Source organism: Melozone crissalis, unplaced genomic scaffold (assembly GCF_028551555.1).
Source record: "Melozone crissalis strain CALT ecotype California unplaced genomic scaffold, PUWL_Pcris_2 ptg000006l_1, whole genome shotgun sequence".
Lineage (NCBI taxonomy): Eukaryota > Metazoa > Chordata > Aves > Passeriformes > Passerellidae > Melozone > Melozone crissalis.
In genome coordinates, this window is record NW_026535784.1 from 41,699,255 (window position 1) to 41,724,770 (window position 25,516).

A 25,516-nucleotide genomic window follows, 5' to 3' on the forward strand; every position below is an offset into this window, starting at 1 on the left:
CTACCACACACTTTAGGTGTAATGAAATGCCAGTAGCACTTTCTAGAAATTCTGTGTTCATTTTGGTGGTTTGGTTTTTAATAATGTAATTGCGCTCATTTGTTTCAGACTGGGGTGAATTAATTGTTAATTTTCCAGGGTCCAATCACAGAGTCTGGATTAAAATTTCAGCTTGAAAAAAACAAAAAAAATCTCAGCTGCAAATACCATATTATGCTGGAAATACACACTGGCTCAAATTCTCACTAACTCACCTCAGAAATCAAATCATATTCTTCACCAAATAATGTTTGCTAAACTTAGATTTAGATTGAGATTTGTGAGCTTAAACTGTCAGAGAGTTTCTAGACAGGAAAAAAACCCCAACATGCTGACACCCATCTTCACAAAAGGTCTTACAGAACTTCATTCTCATACAAAAAGTGCTTTTTAGAAGCTTCTAATACTGCATGCAATAAATGCAGGATGTGAGGTCTGCAGGGGGTGTTTTCTCAAATCCTCTTGTTCCACCCACTCTGAGAACTCTACAGCTCAATTTCAAAAAGTAAGTGTACTGCAGTTCCATGGCAAAGCTCAGCTATATTTGTACCCCCTAAAAAAACAGAAAAAGCCCTAAACTCAGATCTTTATCCTTCTGCAGCTGCTCTACAGAATCCAGCCTCGAAATACTAGTTCAAAGTCATGTGCCTATGCCTCACTGCGTCTGACTCTAAAGTGCATTCTATCTTCAAATTATAAATGTCTTCTGTTGTTTCAGAGCAAGTCATGTTGTTTGCTGCATGAAGGATGTGTGAATACTCAGCAAAGAAACTGATGTTACATTTTGGTCATAAACAGCAGTAGGACTTCATTGCAATTCCAAGCAAATCTGATCATTTGTAAACTCATTTTTTAAGAAATGTAATTAAAGCACCACGTTCATGCATTATGCTCAGATGGTGACAGTTGTGACATTTTCAATTTGAACAACATCACCAGGATGGACAGGCCTGAAATTTACTCATTTCAGCAGAGCCTGCTTACATGATAGTACCTGATTGAAACAGCTAGAATTTTAATTCCTAACATGTTGTGCAGCTACTTTTTGTTTGTCTTCACAGACCACCGACCAATCTAATATTTCGGAAGTGAAAGAGTCCAAAGTACTCAAGAGGCTAGACTAGATGCTCTTGGCTTGATGGTTCTGTCATTAAGTCTGGTACGACTGGGCTCTGCTACAGGCAAAGTATCACTGCCAATGGAACAGCAATTTTCAGCCATGCATGAGACTGTTAAGGGTAACTGAGAGTGTGTTTTTCAGGTATTTGGTGAAAAAAATAGATACTCGTCTCTTACATATCGGCCCTGGATTTACAAACTTTTGAAGTGTGTGTATTCATAAGACAAATGTTTGACACATATAATGATAGCAGGGACTTGCACTTACGTTGATTTCTGCCTTTGATTTCAGTTCCTACTGCCCTTTTCAATTAAGCCAGTGAGAAGCAGGCTCCAGAACAGCTTCAGAAATCCAACCTTCTCTTGGTACTTAAAATTTCAGTTCTCCTACTTTCATTAGAATGCTTGGCCAGGCAGCATTTCAGAAGAATGAGAAACTATACAGAAAGTAGTAATTTTATCAAAACCAGTTAAAATACCTATCAGGAAAACAAAAGAGCTTGTACAAACCGAACCCATGAAACTGGGTAAAGCACCCATCTATTACAGACAGACAACTTCCAAGAACAAGGTTCACTTCAAAGCATGCTCAAAAATTTTTATCACCTTAAACCACACTGGCTGAGGAAGCCTCTGTTTCCTTTCTTCAGTTCTTACTATTTCTACCCCATGAATATTCTCTAAGTTGTCTCCAACTTTTCCAGTGCAATAGTATGACTAAGATGGAGAATTCCATAGTGAAGTCATACCAGTGTCCAGTGATAACATGTAGCATATGCCTAGATATCTCTTATTTCTCAACTCAGAATAAAAATAGGCAGACAATGCTGTGACATTCTCTCACAGGAGAATGATCCTTCTCTCACAAGACTTCTCTGTATGTCTCTCAATCCAAAAGCAGCGTATAAATTCTTGGTGACTCAGGAACATAGGCTGGACATCATCATGGATTCAAGGCAGATGTGAGGACCTGTATGGAATTCTATCCCTAAGTGTCCTGTCTCTCCATATGTCTGTTGGTGCTCCTTTTTCTAGCGGATCAATACTTACCAATGAAGTTCTACATTCCAAATAATCTCATCTCCATAACATCAGTCTTGATGCCAAAATAGCAAATAGCAGTGTCTGCCTGCTTTTACTATTTCTAGTTTTCAAAACAGTACCTCTTGAAAGAGCTCCCTTCATCCTCTCCTTGCCATTTTGTAGGACATTTACAAAGATCAGCAAAGCTTCCTCATTGTTCTTGACATCCCTATGAGCTTGCACTGAACATAACTTTTTTCTCTTCACACAGACTGTAAACTGTCAGGAACAGAGACTGCCTCTCCTTTCACCCACCTTTTCTTTTTTCATCCACATTTTCTTTGTGCAATACTTGGGGCAGAAAAATCTTGGTCTTTAGCAGGGTTCCTAAGCACTGTGATTCTACTAAAAGGAATAAATACACTATACATTGGACTATACCAATATATAATTTGTGATTCACTGTTGTGATCTCTCCTACATAGGAAATAGCACCTTAAGAACTGCCTAGCAACCTAAACTGAATTTGACATGGTAACAGAATTCAGTGTTTGGAAATACACCACCTCTCTACTAAGGTATTCCTACCTTTCCAAGCAGTTAGGATTGTTCCTTCAAAACTCCTCTGAGCAGCAGCTTGGTGCTGATCATACTCACTGGGATTAGGAGATGGTTTAGAGACACCCACCAAGCTCTCCCATACCCAAACATTTATTGATGACATTTGGAAATTCCCTATGCAGTGCACAGCTATGATGTGAGAAGTTGTTTCCCTTTTCATCGATAAGCAACTGCTGAATTCTTTAGAATTCATTAAATATCATCAACATTCTGCTCTCTATATTAAAAGAAAAACAAAACCAACACTGAAACCACATGAAAACTGCTGACACTTACAAAACTCTCTCAAAGCAATTTAATGAAAATCATTACTTACTTTTTCAAAACATAATTAAGAATTTTCTTATTTTAGACTCACATGTCTAAGACCATATAAAATAACAAGTGCTTCTCTAAGATATGCCTTCATAGAATGTGTTTAAGAAGTTAAATTGCTTAAATCTTAAGGTAGGCTATAATCCACTGGTTACAAAAATCAGCCCCCTAACTGACACATTCAAGCAATTTTTATGCGCCTTTGCACTTTCATAGAAGAGAAACAGCCACCCTCCCATTTGAATGAATCTAGATCACAAAGGCATTTCCTCTTTCCCCCTTCACACTAACAAATCCCCCAAAGACTACAGACAAGTTTCCCATCACCACAGGGCTACCAAGGGCAAAAAGCAAACTTAATGAGGCCAAATGGAGGCCTTCTCTTGCAGAAATGTTAATCTCACTTTTAAGAGAAAGGGAGGTAAAGAGAATCACACAAAATCTGTACAAAATCACTTGTAATAAAAACATCTACAGCATTTCTTTTGTCCAAGGTTACCATGAAGGGATTTAATTCAGAGGATCGAGTGGGAATACTGTTCCTCTTGTTAAAATATATTAATTAGTGTAATATATACAGTTGTCTCCTTTGAAAAGCAATCCAACTGAGAGAGAAACTCGTGAGAGGAACAGCAGGGTCCTGCAAGGACCCGCCCCCAATCTTGGATTTACTCCTCTGAGGATGGAGTCCCAGAAGCTGCCTCTGAAGCTTCATCTCTTTTCATCTTTAAAACAGGCATAAATAACAACGGCATAATCATTAGCAACAGCAAAGAATCAAACTTCAGCAAGAATTGCTATCATTCTTACCAGTCTCTCCAACTAGAAAGGCCAGTTTACACACTGGCATCTAGCTTTAAAATTGCAGATTTTTAATGAAATCCCTAAATATATTTCCCAGGTCTGAAACAAAACAACTGTTAAGACAGTGGTCTTGATGCTGTATTTCATATATGCACATAGTGGATATCCTGATCCCTAGAATATGCAGCAGCAATGTAAGTACAATTTCTCCTGTGTGCTGGCTGATTGACAAATAAGATTTAGCAGTCAGCAACCACCTCTAAAATGCTTATTTCAGGTGAAATTTTTTTAAAACGTGATTTTAGATACTAGTTTGGATGCTAAAATCTAAGTGCCTACCCCAAAAGACATCACCTCTACCTCGCTCCAAAAATAAAATTATTGGAGGTTACAAGTTTGTTTTGTGAAAAATTTACTGTGTGTATACAGCCAACAGGGATGTTTTCCATTTCATGTTTCTGATTTACACATAAACGTATTTGTATCCACTCTCTGTCTTTCTGCAGATCTGCTACTGTCTAAAAGATATGGCAGTAAATGTACAGGTGTTATTAAGAAGTAAAAAAACAAACAGTCTGTAAGCTATTTGAAAAGAAAATCCACAACGCCAGAGAAGACCATTCTCATTTCCATGCACACTGTTGTCACAAAGCTTGTGTAAGTCCAAACATATCAGTCCTTTAATTAGCAGAGCCCTCTGCTACACGAGTTCATGAGGGTTAGCGCAGGTAAGAATCATTAGCCTTGTAAGTCATACAACAATTCTGATGAGGCTGAGGGAGAAATAGTAGCCAGTTTATTCTACTGCTGACCAGACCAGGAATAATTGTGGTTTTGTCTCTTCTGTCTATTATACTTCATGTCTTGGTGCACACACGGAGCAAAAGTCAGTGAAGGCGTTAATTTACAAGTCGGTTTTAAGAACCCAGCCACGCTTTAAAGTCATGTTTGTTTAATCACTGCTGCCACCTCATATATACAGAAACGGTGCCAACAGTACCATGTTTTTGACTGCAAGCTTTTTTTCTTAAAAAGCACTGAAAGCACCAAGTTTGATCAAACTGTGACTCAAACTAAATAGAGGCTCCCCTCGCTGTGAGGCCCTTGGTTTTGCTGAACCTAAGGAGCATTCATCCACCACTCTGGCAGCTAGCTAGCCATGCCAACTTTTTAAAGGTGTAAGGAAGACATGGGGAGAAATGAGGAAAAACACACCAGACTCAGAGCCTGTTAAATCTTGCAGGAAACTTCCCACTGAAGTAAAATATTTTGTGAAGAAGGAAACAGGTAAAGGTTTGTGTGGAAAGAGGACTAAAGGAATACAGGAAGCACAACCATTCCAGGTTCTATATATGTGTAAAAAGGACGGCTCACCCAAGTGCTCCCCTAACACATTTCCTAATGCTTTCAGAAGTACTGAGGGTTTAGAGAGGTATATTCCATCCTAACTCTCATTAATATACTTCACAGGTTATTTTAGAAGCAGAACTTCATCTACTGTATCAGTGATCACGATTTCAACATGCACCTCACAAAAAACAAAAAAAAAAATCCCCAAAATTTTATGCAACTGCTCTAAACACCACTGCGGCATACTGAGTCAGCAAGAGCACGGTAGAGGAAACACTATGAAAATTAACTTGGTGTCCTATCTCCTGTGGCATGTTTGCTTTTCTAAATTGACTGTCCACCAACCAAGTACTTACTACAGCCATAATTGTTTGACTTTTGCGTAAAAATATCACTGAAGAACCACACAGCCCCAGTGAAACCGAAGTAGAAATTCTTACCCAAAAAATCCCACATACAGGCCAAATAGAAAGAAACCAAACACTGGCAAGCAAGGTCTATAAAACTTTAATTTCAATGCCAGTAAAACAAATATATGCTCAAAAAGCACTCCTCTCTCCCCCAAACTGAGTTAGCAGCACAGTTTATTTTTATCTTGGTGATTTAGAAAATTACCCCTCAACTTTAAAGGCTATGAATTTCTTGAAATAAAATTATCTGAGTGAAATGTTTCAATATTACCATTCTGTGGAACAAGAGAGAACTGGAAATGAAAGTGTTGCCCATCTCCTGCCTCCTTGGAACCTTTCTCTCATAGACAAGCTGTACTTGGCCCCGGCTTTTGAGTTTCCTTTCTCCTTTCTGAATGGGGGTGGGGGGCATGAAATATGTATTTCTGATATCATCTACATCTACAGCCAGCCTATCTTTTAAACAGAATTCAAGTGTAAAGATGGCAGTGAAAAAATCCTGGGGTTCTAAAAATCAGCATCTATGAAAAAGAACCAGAGAAGCAATGTTATCTACCAGAAACAATGAAACCATAGTTAACTTACACAGTGTTCTAGATCTGAAAAACTGAGAAGCAAAACTGGAAGTAATTTCCAAAGATCAACTAGACTGCCACCATAAAGTAAGGGCAAAAGTTATTGACACCACTCCTGGCAGATCTTTACAAGTCTTGAAGACATCTTGTGATAGAGATGCTATATCCATCAAATAAAATCAGTGGCACTGCCTTCAGCAGAGGGAACAAGAAATAAGCATACTGCTTAGTTTCCCTTTTTTTTTTTTTTTTTTTTTTTTTTTTTTAGTTCCTTTTTAATTGTTTGAAACCTTACTCCTCCCCTCACTCGGACACTTGTATCCATTCTAATCTAAACCACTCCAGAAGGTCCCTTCCTACCCACAAGCTTTCTTCTAATGGCTGGGGTAGCTGTGCTTGGACTCTCTCCATTGGAGCCATGTTTGCATCTAAATGCTTCCCAGAATGGGACAAAATTCTGCAAATTATACATCACTGAGAGAAAGAACCGTTTCACACAGATAGCCTGTCTTAATATACATGCATGCTGTCTGTCATTTCTCAGAACAGGAGAACACTTAACTTACGCTTACCTTGGGATTGACTATAAACCCCAGAAATTTGCATGCAACAACTGGAGATTTAAGTGCTAATCTAAATTCTTGAACCCAAAACAGGAAAAAAAAAGGGCTATAAGCATATACGATATATGCATGGACAGGAGTGTGCCAGTATATTTGTATGGCTGCACAGGCAAATAAGTAGCTAAGCACCTAACACCTCATATATATGTAATACCTACCCTATTAACACATCCAGCCAACAGCAATACACATCTCTTTGGGGAACTTGCACCTTCATCTTAGAAATTGCAGCCCAGTCATTATTTTAATGGAAAACAAGAAAGTAATGTCTTGTGACTTAGAAATGTCTCACTTTATTAACCAAGGCTTTCTCTCCTGTCTACATATCCTTACATCTCAACAGCCATCTCTACACGCAAAGAAGAATCCCCCTAGAAACCAAATAAACAGCAGAAGTGCAAATGGCTTGTTCTGCCTCCTGGTTCATCAGAACTACCTCAAAAGTGTTATTACTGAAAGTGATTCCCGGTGGGAGGCAGGGAGAAGGGAACTACATTGAATACAGCTTTGTTTTCCACTTGTTAGCATGAGCTGCAACACTGCCAAGTAGAGGGGAAAAAACCTCTCTCACCTGCAAACAAAACACATGTATGGAAGACAGAATTCACTTTCTCAAAGTTGCTTTTTTCCCATATATCTTAACTACACTGCCGTAAGCAAACACATTTTCTAATTCAAAATTAAGGTCGGTCAAATAAGTAGTGCCACGGAACCTGCAGTACCACAGGTCTATCAGGAAGAACAAGGCACAGAGCTATTTGTTAAATGGAGTAGTAGTAGAAAGGGTTTAGAGTAAGAGCAATGTACTGTAAATCCAACCCAGTAACAACCCTGAACTTGTACACTGTGCAAAGCAGATTTGTAACACTTGAAAATTAAGTATTTCAGTATGGGTAGTACTCCATCACCAACCACTAAATCTGCAATGCCTTAATGCTGGATTCATCAGCCCAACAACAAAAAGCAAAAGACACCAATAAATAAAGGCCAGCATTTTTCAAAGACTGCAGTATATTCCAAGAACCCTGTAAATTACTTCACCATATGAAGTAGTGAAACTTTATCGAGTTCTCATTCAAGTAAAATTAAAATATTTCTACCAAATCGAGTAATAGGAGATCAAGCCTCCAGAGAAAAATCACTTTTGATTCCACAAATAAGATAAAATTTCACAAAATTAGCTGCAAGGAACTGTTTTTCCTTGCAACATAAGAGGACACACTTGATAAGAAGGTCAATAGCTCCTGTAGAAAGGCTAGAAGAAAACAGTAGTAAAAGTCTGAGCTCCCCATGCCTCCACTCTCTTGATATCCTGGAAGACCACAAGCACCTAGGAATGCAGTACAGCACTGGGGGATGCTTTTTTGCCTATAGCCAATCTCCTGTTTCACTCAGCCATTCATTAAATTTCTAATGAAAAGCTTTCTAGTAAAAATGGGGGCTTTTTTGGTTTTGGTCTGTTTAAGCTTTTCTTAAAGTTTCATGTCAGGAGAGGTATTTGCTCACACACACATTTTCTGTGGTTTTCAATCACCTCACTTGGCAAGTAAGGTTCTAAGATTTTTCAGGGTCCAAAGTTTTTATGAGTTCTGTAACTTCCAAAGATAAGAATTTTCCTAGTTCTTCTTCTGCTTAAAAAAATTACCACTGACAGTTCAGTGATATTTTTTAAGAAAAACAATTGGTTTATCCATAATATACACTCATATATCCTTACCCAAATTCCAAGTTTTTAAAAAATAATTAATGAAAAATACAATAAATATGAATAAAGGTTAGAAAGAGATTTTATCTATAAACACTTGTGCCAAAGAAAAAAATTCATACTACCTTGTATGTCCTGTTGGCATAAAATACTACTGACTTCCACCCCATTGTTTTGAAACTGCTCTCAACTGACAGTAGAATAAGTCATCAATTCTTTCTCCCTACAGTCAGTCAAGAAGCATTTTTAGACTCTGGAAAGACCAATGTCATAAGATCATATTTTGCACACAATTGAAAAATAATTGAAAGGTAAAATGCAGCATATATAATGAATGCAAATAAATATGAGCTGCCCGCTGCTGGTCAGTCCGTTAGTAGTTGTATTTTGCAGCACGTTTAGGAAAATGAATTTATATCCCTTCTGTGCTAATCAAAGAGTATGTAATTAACTTTCTCAGTGGAAAAAAAATGTGTCATTTTATTCAGTTCAATCATTTGACAGCACAATTTTTTTAAAAATTGTATTTTACCAAAACCCAAACATCTGGAATTTGGAACTACATGTTTCTAGTCTTCCCTCTGGTTGCATTTCAGAAAAAAAACAGGGGCCAGTTATTTAGAAGGTACGTATTTATACAATGTAATTCTTCATGAAATTGCTGTTTTATTAAGAACCTTCTTTCGCTTTACGAAAGAGCAGTCATTCTCTCAGCAAAGCAGCTGCAAGTAAAGCAGCAACAAATAAATGCCCCCTTCCTAGTGCCTAAGGAAAGTGTTTGCTCCCATCATGAAGCAGGCCTGCAACCTCCCTCAGTGCGCACACAAGTGCTGCTGCTGCTCTGGCATAATCTGCGCAACCTCTACAGGTGGGGAAACCTGCAGCCTTGCTACAGCACTTGTAGCTTTGCTGGGGGGAATATCTGGGTCTTTACAGAGGGTAGCTGCTATCTGTTATAGCTCCCCTGACACAAGACAAAAGGAAAAAGAAACTTGGAATGTAACTAAATTTGAATTTGGTCTAATCTTTCCAAATCCTAAATGGTGACTGGTTTGTAGCACACATTGAGAGAAAGGGAGATACAGCTCCCTTAGCTCCGATACAGCTAAGGCTGGAAATATTTTGAAAATTCATCATTCATAAAAGGGGTTCCATGAACCTCTCCTCACAGGTCATGAGAGATTCCTTGCAGACTTCAAACTGATGGCTCCGTGTCACCAGAGTTCTGCTTGAGCCACTTTTACTCAGCAGTTTCATTGGGTTTAGCCTGAGCTGACAAATCACAGACTCACAAAAAGATTAGTGTGTCTGAACAGACTGCAATACAGAGGTGTGAGTATCCTTCTGTGCCATCTTTTTCAGGTGCCCAAGCAATCTCTCTTTTTCTCTGCCTTCACTGGCCCTTAAACCATATTGCCTATTTGAGGGGATAGCTGTCTTCTATTGAAAGATAAAGGTTCTTTAGAACCTGCAGGAAATTTTCAGAAAGGGTCAGAACAATTTTGGCTGCATTAGTCCCTGTCCAAGTGCTATTATTGGTAACTGCCTGAGTTAAACAATTACAGTTCATGTCAAAGCATGATTAATAGCAACATAATAGTATCATACCCACCCCTCTGTTTCTGTCCAGTCCCACATTTTACAGGACAAACACAGAAGATGAAGCATATTTAACAAATGCAAATTACCATGAACTGCCTGCTGCTGGTCAGTACATCAGTAGTTAGTTGTATTTTGCAGCGTTTTTAGGAAAATGACTCATGTCAATATGTGGCCACCAGGTTACTAAGACAAACACAAACTACATGTCTGGGAAAGAAAAAAGAGTATAATTAAATTTTACTTGTAGCAAAAGAGAAATCCATAGGAGGCATCGGAGCTCAGGCCCTTGTTGCTGTCCTTCCTGCTCTACACCAAACAGGAAACTAAAGAGAGAAAGCACTCACAGTGACATGATTAAGCAAGGAGGGGTGATTAACAGGTTTTGAAATTATTCAAGTCCATCTGTGTGCATTTAGGACGTCAACATTAACTTCTACTACAGACCATAGGTCTGGACAACCCAACATGTTTCAACAGAGGTAACAGAGAGTGTGATAGATCCTATGGGTTTCAGAGAACACTGCTCGCACCACAGAGGAAACCAGCACATGCACTATTTCCATGCTTCTGCCCCTGTAGTCCTGCTGCCAGACCAGAAGAGAGTGATGCAGAATTGGAGTTACAATCAGTGTCTTGCTTAGAGAACACTGCTAGCTCCCACCAGCCTCCATCTTCCTGTAAATCCCCTGTCAGCACCACACAGCCTGTCAGCACCCTCTGTCAGGGCAACATCCAGGCTATGCACTCTGCCTGCTCACCACTTCCCAAAAGCTGACAATATGCCATGACTATATGCATCATCTGGGAGACACCCCATAAATAAGGGACACTTACCCACCTTGTGCCACTGTTTAAGTCCCCAGGTCATCTGTCCCTTCAGCCACTACATCTGGACATCTTAGAGGAGTACACATCTTAGATGTGCTTCAGACATGATACCCCACAGACATGTCCCTTTTTATTCCTTCTCAATAGGACTTTTATTTGCTCCATTTTGAGGAGCCCTTTTAGCAGATTACACTTCAACATACCCTGCTGTCATCCACTGCTCAGACTGAGTGAGCAGTGACCTGGGATGAGACCAAGATGACCTCTAGAACACCAAAATGCACCCTAAGCTAACCTCTCCCAGATGCTGCAGAGAAAAGCTGCACGGAAAAAACATTAGATGATTTTTTCACTATTTTTTCTCTTTGGACTGTGTTGGTCCTTAATTCCTCCAAATTATCCCTATAACCACACCAGGCAGCCCACTACCCAACTGCCTCACTCAACACTGCACTGCAGTGGCCTCACCACGGAGACTGTGTGCACTTTGGGGCACCTCAACAGGACATCAGACTATATGAGTGTCCTGCAGACAGAATAGTGAGAAATCTCAAGGGTAAGCTTTATAAGGAGATACTGGTGTCACTTTAGATTGCTCAGCTTTAAAAAAAGGGAACATTTGCATTGAGCAAATAATGACTTTTCAAGCACAGCATCAGCAAAGTGGAGAATGGGAGATCTAGTTCACCGAGTCAGAAGAACAGTCTGCCTTGAACTGGGAATCACCTCTCACCCAAGTATGAAAATCTGTTGGAGTAGAAACACACATGCACAGGCAGACTTCAGTCATGTTGGTATGGAAACTAAAATGAAGGTCCAGCTGTATGTAGTGGTCTTTCTTTCCTATCCCTCAGAATTGAAATTCTGAACACTTCTGTACAATTTTTAATGGTTTTATCTAATCACTTCAAGCAATAAACAATCCTCGGAACAACACTCCTCAGTCTGTGAACTATGAATTAAAACGCAAGAATACATAATTTCTCCATGCAGATAAGTAAGTTCAGTAAATTTTGCTATTCAGATTGTCTCCAAGCGCAGCCAGAATTCTTATAGTATTACAAAACTAGTTCAGTATTCCTAGAAATAGATACAGACATAATGTTCTTGCTCAGAGACTGAAAAGACTAAACAATAAACTGAATGGCAAATGAATAAAAAATACTGTTTGTATCATGGAAAAGAACTATATATCAAACCTAAAGTAGATGGCAATGGCTGCCTACATAAACAGGCATTCCCAATGAACCAAAGGCAAAAAACAAAAAGAAAGATTAAAAAACAAAAACAAAAAAAAAAAAAAAACACAAACAAAGAAGACAAAAAAAAAAACCCACAAAAAAAACACCAAAAAATCCACCAAAAAAAACCAACACTGAGGCCACACTTTGCTCTCAGATTCCAGAGTAACTAATGATTTCAGTTAAAATCTTTGGGATTATTAATGTGCCTGAAGCAATAAGCAACGTACATGTCCATATCAGGCCTGACTATTGTCAGAGTATTAGTTAAAAGCCTCTTTTCACCAACCTTTTCACCAACAGTAAAATGATGTTTGGATATCAGAAATTGTGGTAGCAGAAGCAGCTAATTCTATGTATAGGTGATTTGAGCTGACATTATCTACCTGTTCAATAAAAGAGAATCTGCAGGGATGGATTATTATTTTGAAATAAAAATATTCTCTAAGAAAATCCCCAGAAGGTTTCTATAGTCACAAGTTTGTTTTTACAACTATGTTCACTTGATGACTCCAGTTGATTATGTCCTGTCATATGGATCAAAATGGAGCAGAGAGCTGATTACAAAAATCAGAAAGCAGAGGCAAGAAATGTATTGGAACACTAACACAAACCTCTGCTCCTGTAGACAGTAACTTTATTCAAAATTATGAATACTATGTCATATGCACACTTTTGTTAATGTATTTGCATCCATCATACTTTACAGATGCAAGAACTCTCAAACATGAAGACTTCTATGCCACCCTAACAGTCCTGTACAGGATTATATTCACAATAGAGAACAACTACCTCGTTTTCCCTGCTCTAATTTACTAAGCACACTATTTCCTCTAAGGTGCATTGCTTTAAACTCACGGTGAGAGAGCTTTTTTCCAGAGTGTTTCAGTTCTTACACTACACATTGAAAACAGATTAATTTCTCCTTATTATCCTAAAGTGGACTTTAATTGCTTGAAATACATAAAAATACCACCTTCTAGCAGCAAACCAATTTTAAGAGATAAAAAAGTGAAGATTTCAGTCTTGCTCTATTTCTCTGTTATTGTTGGTGGTTCAGTTTTCAAGGCTCACACTTCTTTTTCATTGGCCACTGTAATGGCTTATGTGCAGCCTCTTAACTGAATGTGATAAAAAAAGTCCTTCTACCACACATTAGGACATGGCTCAGCGTGGAATTCAAAGTAAGGAATTACACAGAGCAGTCCTAAAGTGAAATCCACACAGTCAGACTTAAATACTAATCTCCTTTAAGATTAGTCTCCCTACATTAAAGAAATACAGTGCACTTACATGCTTGCTTCATTGGAAAAACAATTCATCTTCACATAGAGAAACCTTTCCGGCCTTCTACAAACATGGTTGTCATCATTACAAAGACACCAACTCTAAGTAAGTATTGACAATGGCTGTCTAAGCACTGGGTCATTTGAAACTGATGCCATACCACTGCATTTTTCAGTCTCTCTGATTCATCAGTATTCAGTGTGCCCTCTCCTAGGAACCACTTGGGAAACATATTTAAGATGATCCTCACTGAACAGAGATGTCTTCATAAACACACATAGATAGCTACAGCAGACGCCATGATCCATTTCTGTGATAACACTGCATTTTTAAGTGCCAACTAAAGCCATTTCCTGAGCAGCTTATTATTAGCTGACACAAACAACTACCAACCATCCACCAGGACAGAGAACAAATAAAAGCTGAGTTCAAGCTCACCACTGCCATAAAGATCACCTTAACAATGACCCCACTTTGGTCTACACTTGAGTCTGTGTGCACACAGCACATTTCCTGCTACAATGACCAAATTAGCAGCCAGAGAGTATTTTTACTGAGAAGGCTATCCTGTCTGAAAGGTGAAGGGAATGACCTAAATACTGCATTAATCACCTCTATGTCAAGCTGCAGTGATAGCTCCCAACGCGTCTCCCTTCAATTGGCAGTCACCTGCAGATCAGCAGTGGCACTGAAAACACTGAAGGAGCATTTGATAAAAAGCACCAGAAGAGCTGAGAGTACGAGACTCTCCAGCCAACACTGAACAGTATTTGTCACAGCAATGCCACTGGGCATCATCTGGATGTAAGCTCTGTGACTGGAGAAGAAAATATTAACACACAGGCTATGGCCTTCATCCTTTTAATCCCCTGTGGCCATACCCCTGTGCTCAGCTTCCTCTAAGATCAAGGGAATCTGAACAGGAGCTTACTCAGACACTGAGGAAGAGAAGTGCCTTCAAGCAGCTGGTTCTCATATTCTTAAGAGATTATTGGAGGCTCCAGCTGAAGGAAATACCTCTTCAACTTAAGAGGCATACACTTTGACTTTCAGCACTGCAGTCCTCTGCGAGGACCCTACCATCATCCAGCTGAGGCACTGATACACAAGAAGCCCCACATCATTTCCTAGCAACAAAACTAGTACTACCAGCACAAGCAAGACCTTTGTAGCCAGCTATGACCTTAACCATAAATATCTTTTTAGAGTGTTCAGTTAGTGTCCTTCAAGTTACAGGACGCCGTTCTGCTTTCAGATACACAAATCTGTCACCACCGCAATGGCAGCCACACCTCTGATAAGATATTTTGGTCTCCAATTTTCAATATCATTTCCTGTTTTCAAAATTTCTTCTGTGTTCCTCAAACACAGACCTCACTTCTCCCCACACCCAATTTTATAAAGATATTTTAAATAGCAGTTTTCCAGCACAATCTCAAGCACAGTGTGCTGAGAAAGAGACTACACTCATCAAAGAAATGTAATTCATAACCTAAATCTTTAACATATACTTGTTGTATGATTTTTTTCTGTGCTTTTATATTCAGAGAAGGAATAATAAAAATACTCCAATGGGAGGAAAATAAATGGAGGGCTAGTATTCTTCAGATGGCATAAACTGTGAATGGTAGAATAGCAAAGGTCTTAAAACTACAGTTTTAAGTTTTACTTTCTACAGTCTTTCTTCCATTATATTTACAGCCTTTACTTTACAGCCCCCTACTCCTAAGTGTACTAAAAGTATTTAAAAGGGTAGAAAGCGCCAAGTTCATGAACTTCTTGTTTAAGAACAAAACAAACAAAAACACAAAGAAAAGGAGACAAGGAAAACATTCGGCTCTCACAAATCTTTGCTGATCAGGGAAGCACATCCCAGGTACCAAGAGACTGAAGCTGTACCTGGCACAAGCCTGTTATTTCAGCCAGCAGAGAGCAGTGGATCAGTCACCTGGTTTTATGCACGTTTTCCTTGCTGAGGTGAGCTGTGCTGTACACTGTGGCACTGTAACTTAGCAGGCAGCCCGCTGTGTGTCCAAGACAGGACAGAGTGTGACAAACTACCAAAACCATCATACTGCTAAATATATGCACTGGTATACAGTCCTGTGTACTGCATTAAAAGGAGGACCAAGGTTCAAAGAGAAAGATCATTTGACAGCCTTCTCCTCAATGCTTCCTCAGCTGAGCTTGTAGAAGAGCCACAGAAGGGGAGGGGAAGATGCTTAAAGAGACTCATTAAGAGTCCATCATCATTTCATACACAGTCTTCTTTACAGCCTCCCCAAGAGAGCCTGTTAATCTGTGATCCACTCTCCTCTGTAATCCCAACCAAAATACATCAGCAAAGGTAAACATCCATGAAAAACATTTGCAAGTCTTATTCCCAAAACCCCAATTTTAATTCCTAAGCACCTAAAAAAATACACAAATCATTCAAAGTCTTCTAATATACTTACCTAATATATTCATTACAAGACTATATTCATGCATAATCAAACTAAAATAATTCTAATGGCTAACTAACCTAAACTGAACTAAAGGCACTTCATCTATGACCTTAGGAAATAAAACCTATGCTTTCTTCATATTTGTCAACTGTCCAACAAATTTTAAGACAGTGCAGAGTAAAATATTATTGCTTAAAATATACATTGCTTCTTGGTTGAGCATGTCTAAGAAGTCACTGAAATAACTGTACTAATTTTCAAAGATTCTAAAATAGAAAGTAATATCCCAGTTTTATCACCGCTGTTATTACACTCTTTCTTCATTCCATTTATTGTTTCTTTGCCTTACAAATGACTGTCTTGCTATCTTTGGTAATTATAAGAACATATATTTCTGTCTAGCAAAAAAATTTAGATAGCTGTGTAGCGACTTCACAATTCTTCAAAGAGTTTAAAAGGCATTACCATCATCATCTGTTTCAAAGTTTTCCCAGCACAAGAAAACAGTTACATGCAAACATGCACGCAAAACTCACAACTACATGTAAATGCTTCCTTCTATAAACATACATCTGCACACATAAACAAGAAACAATTTTAGTACAACTCCAACCCCACTAAAAAAAAGAACAAGGGAGGAGCAGACACAGTAAATTTTAAAGTGTTCATCACAGACAAAACTGTCTTCTAACATATTTTGATAGCTGTTTTAAGGAGAGCACAATGATCAGGTTTTCTTCATCAGCACAACAGATGGAACAAGTGATTTGCTTCACAAACAAGGAAATTGTAGTCTGCCCTCTAAAAATTAGGTAATCTATGGGAATATTTCAATACTAGATTATTTTAGCTAGGGCACGCCTGTGCACTAGCAATTTCTTGCACTGTATGTTCACCTATTTACAGAGCAGAACTTATTTTTAGCTAAGGAGATTATTTACATGAGGCTGCAGCACTTATTTACAAAATTAAGGCAGATCAAACAACTTGTTGAGTCATGAATGAATACACACTTGAGTTGTGAACCACCTGGAAGGAAACACTTGACAATGATGGCCTAGATACATTTCCTTCAGAGACCAGTAGCGTGCATCAGATGATCTCCTGGAGTATCAACCTGACCAGCACTTCTAAAGTTGCTCAAATCTACAGAGGCAAAAAAAGACAGTATTTACACGAAAGGGATATAAAAAAACTTGCACGTTCAAGTTGGACACTCCGTTCTGAAAATTTGTCCTGACATTTATTTTGATTAAGCTCTTACAAACAGCTGGTTCTGCTTAACTTAATCTCATTAAAAGTCCCAAGCAGATGAATTTAAGCAGGCCCTGTTCTGCTGTAAGTCTAACCTGTAAAAACATGAGAGTCCACAAGTTTCCAAACAACAAGCCTTCAGCATCGTGTTCACTGGTGTGTGTGTCTCTTCTAGCTGCAGCTTTAGTTGTATTGAGAGAGAAGTGTTTCTCTCAGCCTGTGTTATTCTATGCCTTCTTACTTCTTATTTGCAGTTTTAAGTAAGCAGACAGATTTCCTTTTTTGTGGCTGACTTAGGAAATCAACAGAAATGATGAAGGGGAAAGGTGCTCTGTGTCGACCAGCCCTCCCTGAAGAGGCTGCAGTTAGCAACATGACTCAAGGTCTGTGTGCATTGAAGTGTGATGGATGATTTCACCAGGTGGCTAACTTGAACACATTAGTTACATGATTTTATTTGGTAACCTAAAAGGCCCTATAAAAACAGCTTCTGTCAGTCACACTGTTTTCAGATTTAGCTGTTTTTTCCCTGTGCTAAGTACAGACAAAACAGGCAGGTAAGCTGCAGCCAGTAAATTTAGAAGGGAGCGAGAAAGAAGATGAATGCTGGAATGCAGGTTTATCAGTGCTGTTCTGGCAGTACACTTCCAAGAACTCACTAACCTTTAAGGAAAGGGACAGCGGCTAAGTATAGCTAAACAGAACTCAATTATACAAGCTTTAGAGACCCTTTAAGGAAACAGATGCATATATTTCCCAATTTAAGAAAGACAACAAGAAAAACCAAAACCTAATCACCACAGACACTATTAAAGATATACAAGCTATACACTATACAAGCATTATTCCAGAAATGGGCTTAACAGCCACTTCTCCCACTGCAACACTCACAGTACTTGAAGAGCTTTGACACCTCAGCAGTTTGAGATGGACCAGTGCCACAAATAAGGAAGCATAAAAACATATATTACATATATATATTCTTATATGTAATATTATCTTCATACATTGTAAGAACAGTTAGTGCAGATAAACAAGCCTTCCTTCTAACATGCCTTGTTTGACATAACTGCACAAGTCTGAATTTATTCAACTGAAATCATAGAAAAACCTTTTGTTAATAACACTTTTGCAGTCAAACCAACCTTTGCTACAGCACTGCTGAGATCAATAATATTACAAAGGAGAGAAATCTGGCGCAGTCCACTGTCAATCAGTTCCCTTCTGAGCCACATTGTGTCTCATTCATCATGCTGCACACCCTACTTCCTTGCCCAGAGGGAAGGAAATTAAAAGGTCACCCCTTAGCCAATAAAATATATATTTAGCTATTTTGTGGGGAGGAAGCTATCTTTAAGCAGTCATCCAAAGAAGACAGACTACCCAGAAGGTCGCATGCTGCTGCGCATCAATAAGCATCTTGATCTAGGAAATGAAATGAAAAATATCAAACCACTGAAGGTATGAAAGGGGGACTCAGAGATCTGTCAGAAAAATTACAAAATTAGAGTTGAGCACTGCATTCAGCAAATACATGATATAGAGATGGCAGAAGTAAGTAGTGCTGGGAGCTAGGTTAAGATAGTGCACACTGAAATTTTCAGTAACAGGAAAAAATTCACTTTGGATACTTTTTATATATATCTACATTTTCTCTTAGGTCTCACTACTGGTAAACACATAAGTCAGCTCCTCTTTTCTTTCTTTAACTCTTCAGTCTTTCTTTCCAGGACTGCTTCACTGTAGGCATAATAAAAAAAATTTAAAAGAGTAATACCCTGCTGATACCTATTTCGTGATTCTTTTAATCCTGAAAATTGCTTTCTCCTCCATTCTTTCAGCCTCACTAATTGAAATGCTCCAGGGAACAGTCCTTGTGGAAATAAGAAAGAGCACCTAAATTGTACTTGCATTGCATGTCAAAACAAACATTAGATGCTTAAGACAACAAAAATAGCACTGGGACTCTAAGAAAATACACTGATTCCCACTATCCATGCTGCTATCAAAATACATACAGCAGATTCATCATCCCACTGAAGAACTGTAGCTGTAGAACACAGTTTTTGCACTGGATCTACCATAACCAAGAAAAAGACCAAACGGTATTCTATATTCCCTCAAAAAAAAAACCACCCTTGGCTTATGGCATTTCATCCTGAATGAACAGGTTTATACACATGCAACTACACTGAAACAAACCTGATGGTAGCAAATTGCATTGTGAAATTGGAGGTACTTCAAATGCCAAACCATAAAGCTCTCTAGGACTGGAACAGAGAATCAAGATGGCACGATCACAAAAACAGCACAAAATAGCTGGCTAAGAATGACCAGAGCGTCTGTGGAAAGAGTTTGAAGCTACAGAAAGGGAAAGAGTCTGTGAAGGCCCTGAAGTCACAAGAGGAAGAAAAATGTATGTTTCCTGATGAGAAATATACAAGAGAAAGAGCAAAGAAACATTACCTGTGGCACTGAGAATGACAAAATCAAATTTCCAGTCAACTTCAGCAAGTATCCAACACTGAAGTTCAGCTAATGTTCTGGGGAAGAAAAAAAACCCCAAAACAAATCTCAAAACCTACAGACCCCCTAACTTTACATGCAAGTTATAGTGAATATACATACACAGTGTGTTGTATAGCTATACAGTTAAAGACATCTCTTATGTAACTTACACTTTGTCAATGCAGGACTAAAGAAATGTGTGCCTTTAAAGAATAAATTCACTACAAATCTCTTCCTAAAAACAGAAGATGGAGAAAAAAAGTAATTGCTTCCTAAAACTGGTCCCTGGTCAAAAGGGACACACATCATCAGCTGCCAGCCTTCCTGCTGAGAAAGCTTGAACTTCTTGTACTACCAGATTTGATTCCTACTCCTGTCAATTTTATGTGACTCCAGAGCAGGCTCTGAGGATCACTTACACAATGAGACATCATGGCACAGAACTTGACACTTGCAATATATAAAGGATCAGATCATTAAAACATATAAGCATATGTCCATTTTTGTTGAAGTCTACAGGTACATTCACATGTGAATGACATTGGGATGAGGAAAATCTGAAAGAATCTACCAAAAACATTTCTTTAAATTCTGTTGAATGAGGAGTATCCCTGTGCTTTCTGTATGTGTTGCTCTTCCCACAACTGTGTAATTCTTGGCACTTAGTAAGAAGTACCCAGCATGGTGCTGGACTGTTCCTCATAAGAGCTGATTATGCTCCCACAGCCACTTAGAGGAAGATTTAGAAGTATGAAACAAGTACCTACACACCGACATTTTCTCTGCATATTTTAAAGTAGAAAAACATCAACTTAAAATAAAAAATACACCTGGCAAATGAAAATTAATTTATTATGCTTAAAATTATTTCAGCCACTCAATTTGCCTCCCAGTCCTATGTGCAAAAGGCCAGCTACCAGCAGTGACTGCAGCACCAGCTAAAAGCACAAGATTTACACTGGCACTCTTATTAGAGCTGAGGTAATTTAAGAGGAATGTCAGCACAAATTTACTTTTCAAACTTTATTACTCTGCTTTAAGAAGAGAAAGAATGCTTGCTATTGTAATTTTTAAAATATTTACAAAATCTTTGGTATCTGGTTTTAGTTGCACAGAGTTAAAACCAAAACTCTAACATCACCCCACATTGTGTTTCTTTCATAAGAAAATAGAACTAAAGAATAAGAAAAATCACATTTAGTGAAAATAAAGTTTTCAAAGAGAAATGTGATCACTCTTCACACTAGCTGAAATTCAAGGCTACCACTGAATTAAAAGGAGCCACATGGAGACTGCCCTGCAAGCTGTGAGCTTGTGAATCTGGCTTCCAGTAGGTATCTGAGCCATTCAAACCCACTTTGAATGGGCAGGTTCCAACCATAGAGCGGCAAAAGGGGATGAAAATCTCAAGCTAATCACATCTATGCCAGTTGCATAACTTTAATCCTGAACCAGAGGCCACATTCTCACCCTCCTGTCTGCAGATTGAGCTTCCTTCTCTTCTTTTGGCAGAGAACAATGTAACCTACTTTTAAATAATCTTTATTCCTCTTTGAAGAAAAGGATGAGGGGAAACTGTCCTGGTGGCCATTCAGTGGTGACCTTCTCTCACAGCACAGAGACATTTCAAAAATCACCTCTGTACCATGAAGGCCTTCCAAAGTCATCTCTAACAGACATGTATTTTATTATTACAGAAACACAGGAAAGAAACAAAGAAGTTGAGCAAAATACAGAAGCAAAAGGGAACCATGTGAGAAAGAAGCAATGTACTCTTTGGCTTTGCAAATAGCAGGCAACAGAAAAACCACTGATGTACCATGACACTTTTCCTATTAAACCAAACGCCTTTTTGAACATAACCGTTTGTAACAGCAACATTAAGGATCAAAACAAAAGCCCATCCTGTGCAGCCAAAAAGGAGTTCTAACAGAGGGAACCAAATGAAGAAGCAACAATTTATTTGCTCTATCCCCTCCTGCTCTGCCTGATGCCTGCAGTTAGGAAGGCACTGTCCTCAGGTGGTGGTGCCACTCAGCCCCTGCTCTCTCAGACAAGGCTCCCAAGATGATTCCATTTTGAGGTAGACACCTGTCCACTGGCAACAAGCATGAGAGCATCAACTGCAAAACGAGGCTACCGCATGGCAACAGCTTTCAGTCACTACAAAACTTGCTTCCAAATTGAAACAGCTACCAAGAGGTGAAAAGCTCCATATCACATTTCTAATCCCTCCTCTCTGCAACTTTTTTTTTTTTTTTTTACTTTGTAATGATTCATGTAAGTTTTCCTGGTCTTATAAAACTTGCTCCCTTGTATACGTTCCCCAAATTGCTTTGACTCTCATGTAGCAGGGATTTTTACAATGCATGTGAGAAATATTCTGTTGCTCATTATCTATTTGAAAACATGTACTTAAGAAAAAAAGGTCAGATAAAAATTGGTATAATGTGGAGCTCTAGTGGTAGTGAAGAAGTAAAGCAGCATGTAACACCAACCATGAAAAAGTAGATATTGACCTTTAGTAGGAAAACAGTAAGTGAAAATATGATAACAGATGGATTTAAACAAGGAAGAAGAAAGAGGGAAAGAGCTTAGCATCAAATTAAACATAATTTCAGGCTCACAGAATGCATCACTGCAAACAACATGATGAGTAACTCTCTTTTCTGTGCACAAACTTGCATCTTGTAATTCACTGCAGTTAAGCAACAGAAAAAATAAGATCAGTTTGCTTATGTTAGCCTTAGAGAAATATACATATATATATACTACAGCAGGAAACCAGTGTTCCTTACCAAAACTAACTGGGAGTAATTCTACGTACTCTTTTTTAAAAACAGTCCAAGTCACACATTGCCCTTCCCATGATAGCTGTGGCAACTCCAACACCAGCAAGCACTCTATTCTCAGCTGTATCATCACAAAAATAAAGCACCAATCACTAGGCAGCTTTAACACTGAGATTCAGCAGTCCCTGCAGACTGATGAGTTTGACAGGAATTGAATCCTAAACTAGGAAAGCTCCTTCCTTATATACCAGTACTATCACACATCCTGCTGGCAAGCATTATCAGCTTAAGTCCTGTTGATAGTCGATATTCCACCTGTAAAGGAGATGGTTTTTCAAACAGAGTGAGAGGACATGCAAAGCATCCTCTGCATCTAGTGTGCCTCATCACAGAGGATGCTCAAGCTCCTACATTCCTTGTGAAACACTGGCATTATTTTCTTAACTTCTAAGATGCTAGATGAACTTGGATATAGGTTAGAAGAAGTTTATAAAGCTAAAACAACACTGACAGTTATCAGACTACCACAAAGGAGCACAGAAATATTGCAGTGTGAATGTACAAACAACTGTGCAGTATTAGAAGGGCCCATTTCCAAAGTCAAGTAATATCCCTGCACAAACACACACGGTTTTGTACCTTCAGTAGGAAAAACCTGCAATTCCTTCCTAGGGAAACTGCTTTCCACCAAGACTACAGAAAAACAACACTGTAAAAGGCTCATGTATATATTACTGCTAACTTGCAACAGACCCTCCACCTATTTCAATCTATGTTATAAATCGTTCAATATTTTTGCTCCACTTCACAAGCTGAGTACACAGTGCCTTGATTCAGCACTACCCCATTTAAGAAACAATATATTTCAGCTGTTCGAGTGGATCATTAACGTCTTCATAAGTGTTCTTGTTTGGCAACATCCAGCCTAATGAGTGGTTTTCATTAGCATTGATTCCAATCTAGAGCGACCGCGACAACCAGTCATTTTCTGGTTTCGCTGCATTTTTACATATTTTGCACCCAAGGAACAGCTGTTGATTGAAGAGGCATCCCCTGGACCTGATTTAGGTGTATTTCAAAAACGCGGGACACCAAACAGCCCAGAGTTACAAGCCTCCGAGAGGAGATTCCCGAGCTGTGTGCGTTACCTGGTGGGCAGTTGCACTCTGGAGCCGCTTCTCTCGCTACTCGTATTTTGGCCAAGTGCTCGTAGGATTTCTGGGGGCGAGAGAAGCAACATGAGGGCGGGCACTTGGCGAGGAGCTCGCCCGCCACAGGCAGCGCTCCCGACCGCGGCCGCACTCTGGAATTTACCGCTATGCCCGGGGCTGCGCAACCAGCGGCGGCTCCGGGGCTCGGACCCGGCCTGAGGTGTCTCAGTGAGCTCAGCACCCCACAGGGACACCGCCAAGCCCGACACCTGGGGGCTCTCGCCCCGCCGCCCAAGTGACCCCGCTCTTTGCGCCGGCTCCCTCCACACGCGCGGTGCAGAGGCGCAGGGACGGCCGCGAGTCACCCATGAGAGAAGCGCCTCAGCAGGGCTGCCCCCGATCCCCAGCCCGCCGCTCCAGCAGCCCGGGGCGCCCCCGGCCCGCTCCTCCCCCGGCCCCGCCGCCCCACGGGGTTCCGGGCTCACTTTCCCGCTTCTCCCTCCACCTCCCATCCGAGCAGCTCCCCCCGGGCACCCTCCTCACGGCCTCGGCCGCCCCCGCCCCGAGCATCCCCCATGCCCCCCACACGCACACCGCACGCAGCGGCCACCCCCGTCCCGCACACCTGGGCGAGAAGTCGCTCCACTTTCTCCTGCATCATCGCGTTCAGCTGCTCCAAGGAAAAGCCGGGCAGCGGAGGGAGCGGGGCGGCGGCAGAGAAGCCCCCTCGGGCGCCTTCGATGGCCGCGACCCTGGCCTGGAGGTCGCTGGTCCGCACCCCCAGGTAGACGCAAGAGGCCGCAGCCAGCGCCGAGAGGAGCGCGGCCAGCGCGGAGCCGACCGGCCCGGCCCGCCGCAGGCAGCGGTCCCCGCGGCAGCCGGGCTTCCCGCTGCCATCCTGTCCTGCGGCTCCTCGGCTCTTCCCCAGCGTGCTCGCACACCCTTCAGCTGCGGCAGCTTTGATTTCCTTTCCTCCGCCCCCCATGGAGGCAATTAGTTTACAAACAACGATAACAAAAATAACAGCAACGAAGTAGGAAAAAAATAAATAACAAAACGGCAAAACAGTTACTTAAAAGAAGAAAAAAAAAACCCGCGGCAAGTAGAAGCAAAGCCCGCAGCCGGCTGACACACTTTGAAGGCGAAGCGGCGGCGCTCCGCAGCCCGCACCGCACGGCGCACCGCCGGCAGCGGGTCGCGACCCACCCCGCGGCAGAGGCGGCGGCGGGAGGCGGGGGCGGCGAGCCACAGGCCGGCAGCGGGGCTGGGTGCAAGGCGTGCCCCCGCGGCTTCCAGCCGCCCTTCGCAGGGAGCAGCGTGCTCTGCGAGCGCTTTGCCACTTGTCAGAGAGGTTTTCAGGCGCGGGGCGGGAAGCGCCCCCCCTCCGCCTCCCGCTCCCCTCCCCGCTGCCGCTGCCGGAGGACTTGTTGCTCCCGCTCCACCTGCCTGCCGGCGCCCAGCAGCCGCGCCGCGCCAGGCAGGGAAGCCCGCAGGCGGCAGGCAGCCCGCACCACCCCGCATCCCCGCCCTCATCGGCATAATTTATTCACCTAGGCGGAGGGGCGGCCTGCGGGCCGCGGGGGCTCTCTTTGCATAATGCATGCACGGCGTGCTGGACATCAGACTCACAAATTAGGAGGGCGAGGGTCGCAGAGGCCCCGGGAGGGGCTCCCATGCCGGGTGGTGCCGGGGAGGGGGCGGCGAGAGCAGCTCCGGAGGACCGAGGGAATTTACGGCGGTTTATGGCTGGGCTGTCATGCCCACGGTGCGGGCATAAAGCACGGGAGAGCTCCGTTGTCCCGTTCTGTATTTTTAGAGTGCG

At 40.9% G+C, this 25,516-nt stretch overlaps 1 protein-coding gene across 1 annotated transcript in view; it reads right to left on the reverse strand.

Moving 5' to 3' along the window:
- Positions 1 to 24,860, reverse strand: part of COL25A1 (collagen type XXV alpha 1 chain) — a 294,552-nt gene extending 269,692 nt beyond the window's left edge. The window contains exons 1-2 of the mRNA XM_054295154.1: positions 24,320 to 24,860; positions 23,692 to 23,761 (exon numbers count right to left, since the gene is read on the reverse strand). Of these exons, the coding sequence (XP_054151129.1) occupies positions 23,692 to 23,761; positions 24,320 to 24,679 (430 nt within the window). The 5' untranslated portion in view covers positions 24,680 to 24,860. The remainder of the gene's footprint in view (positions 1 to 23,691; positions 23,762 to 24,319) is intronic.
- Between the last annotated feature and the right edge of the window lie 656 nt (positions 24,861 to 25,516).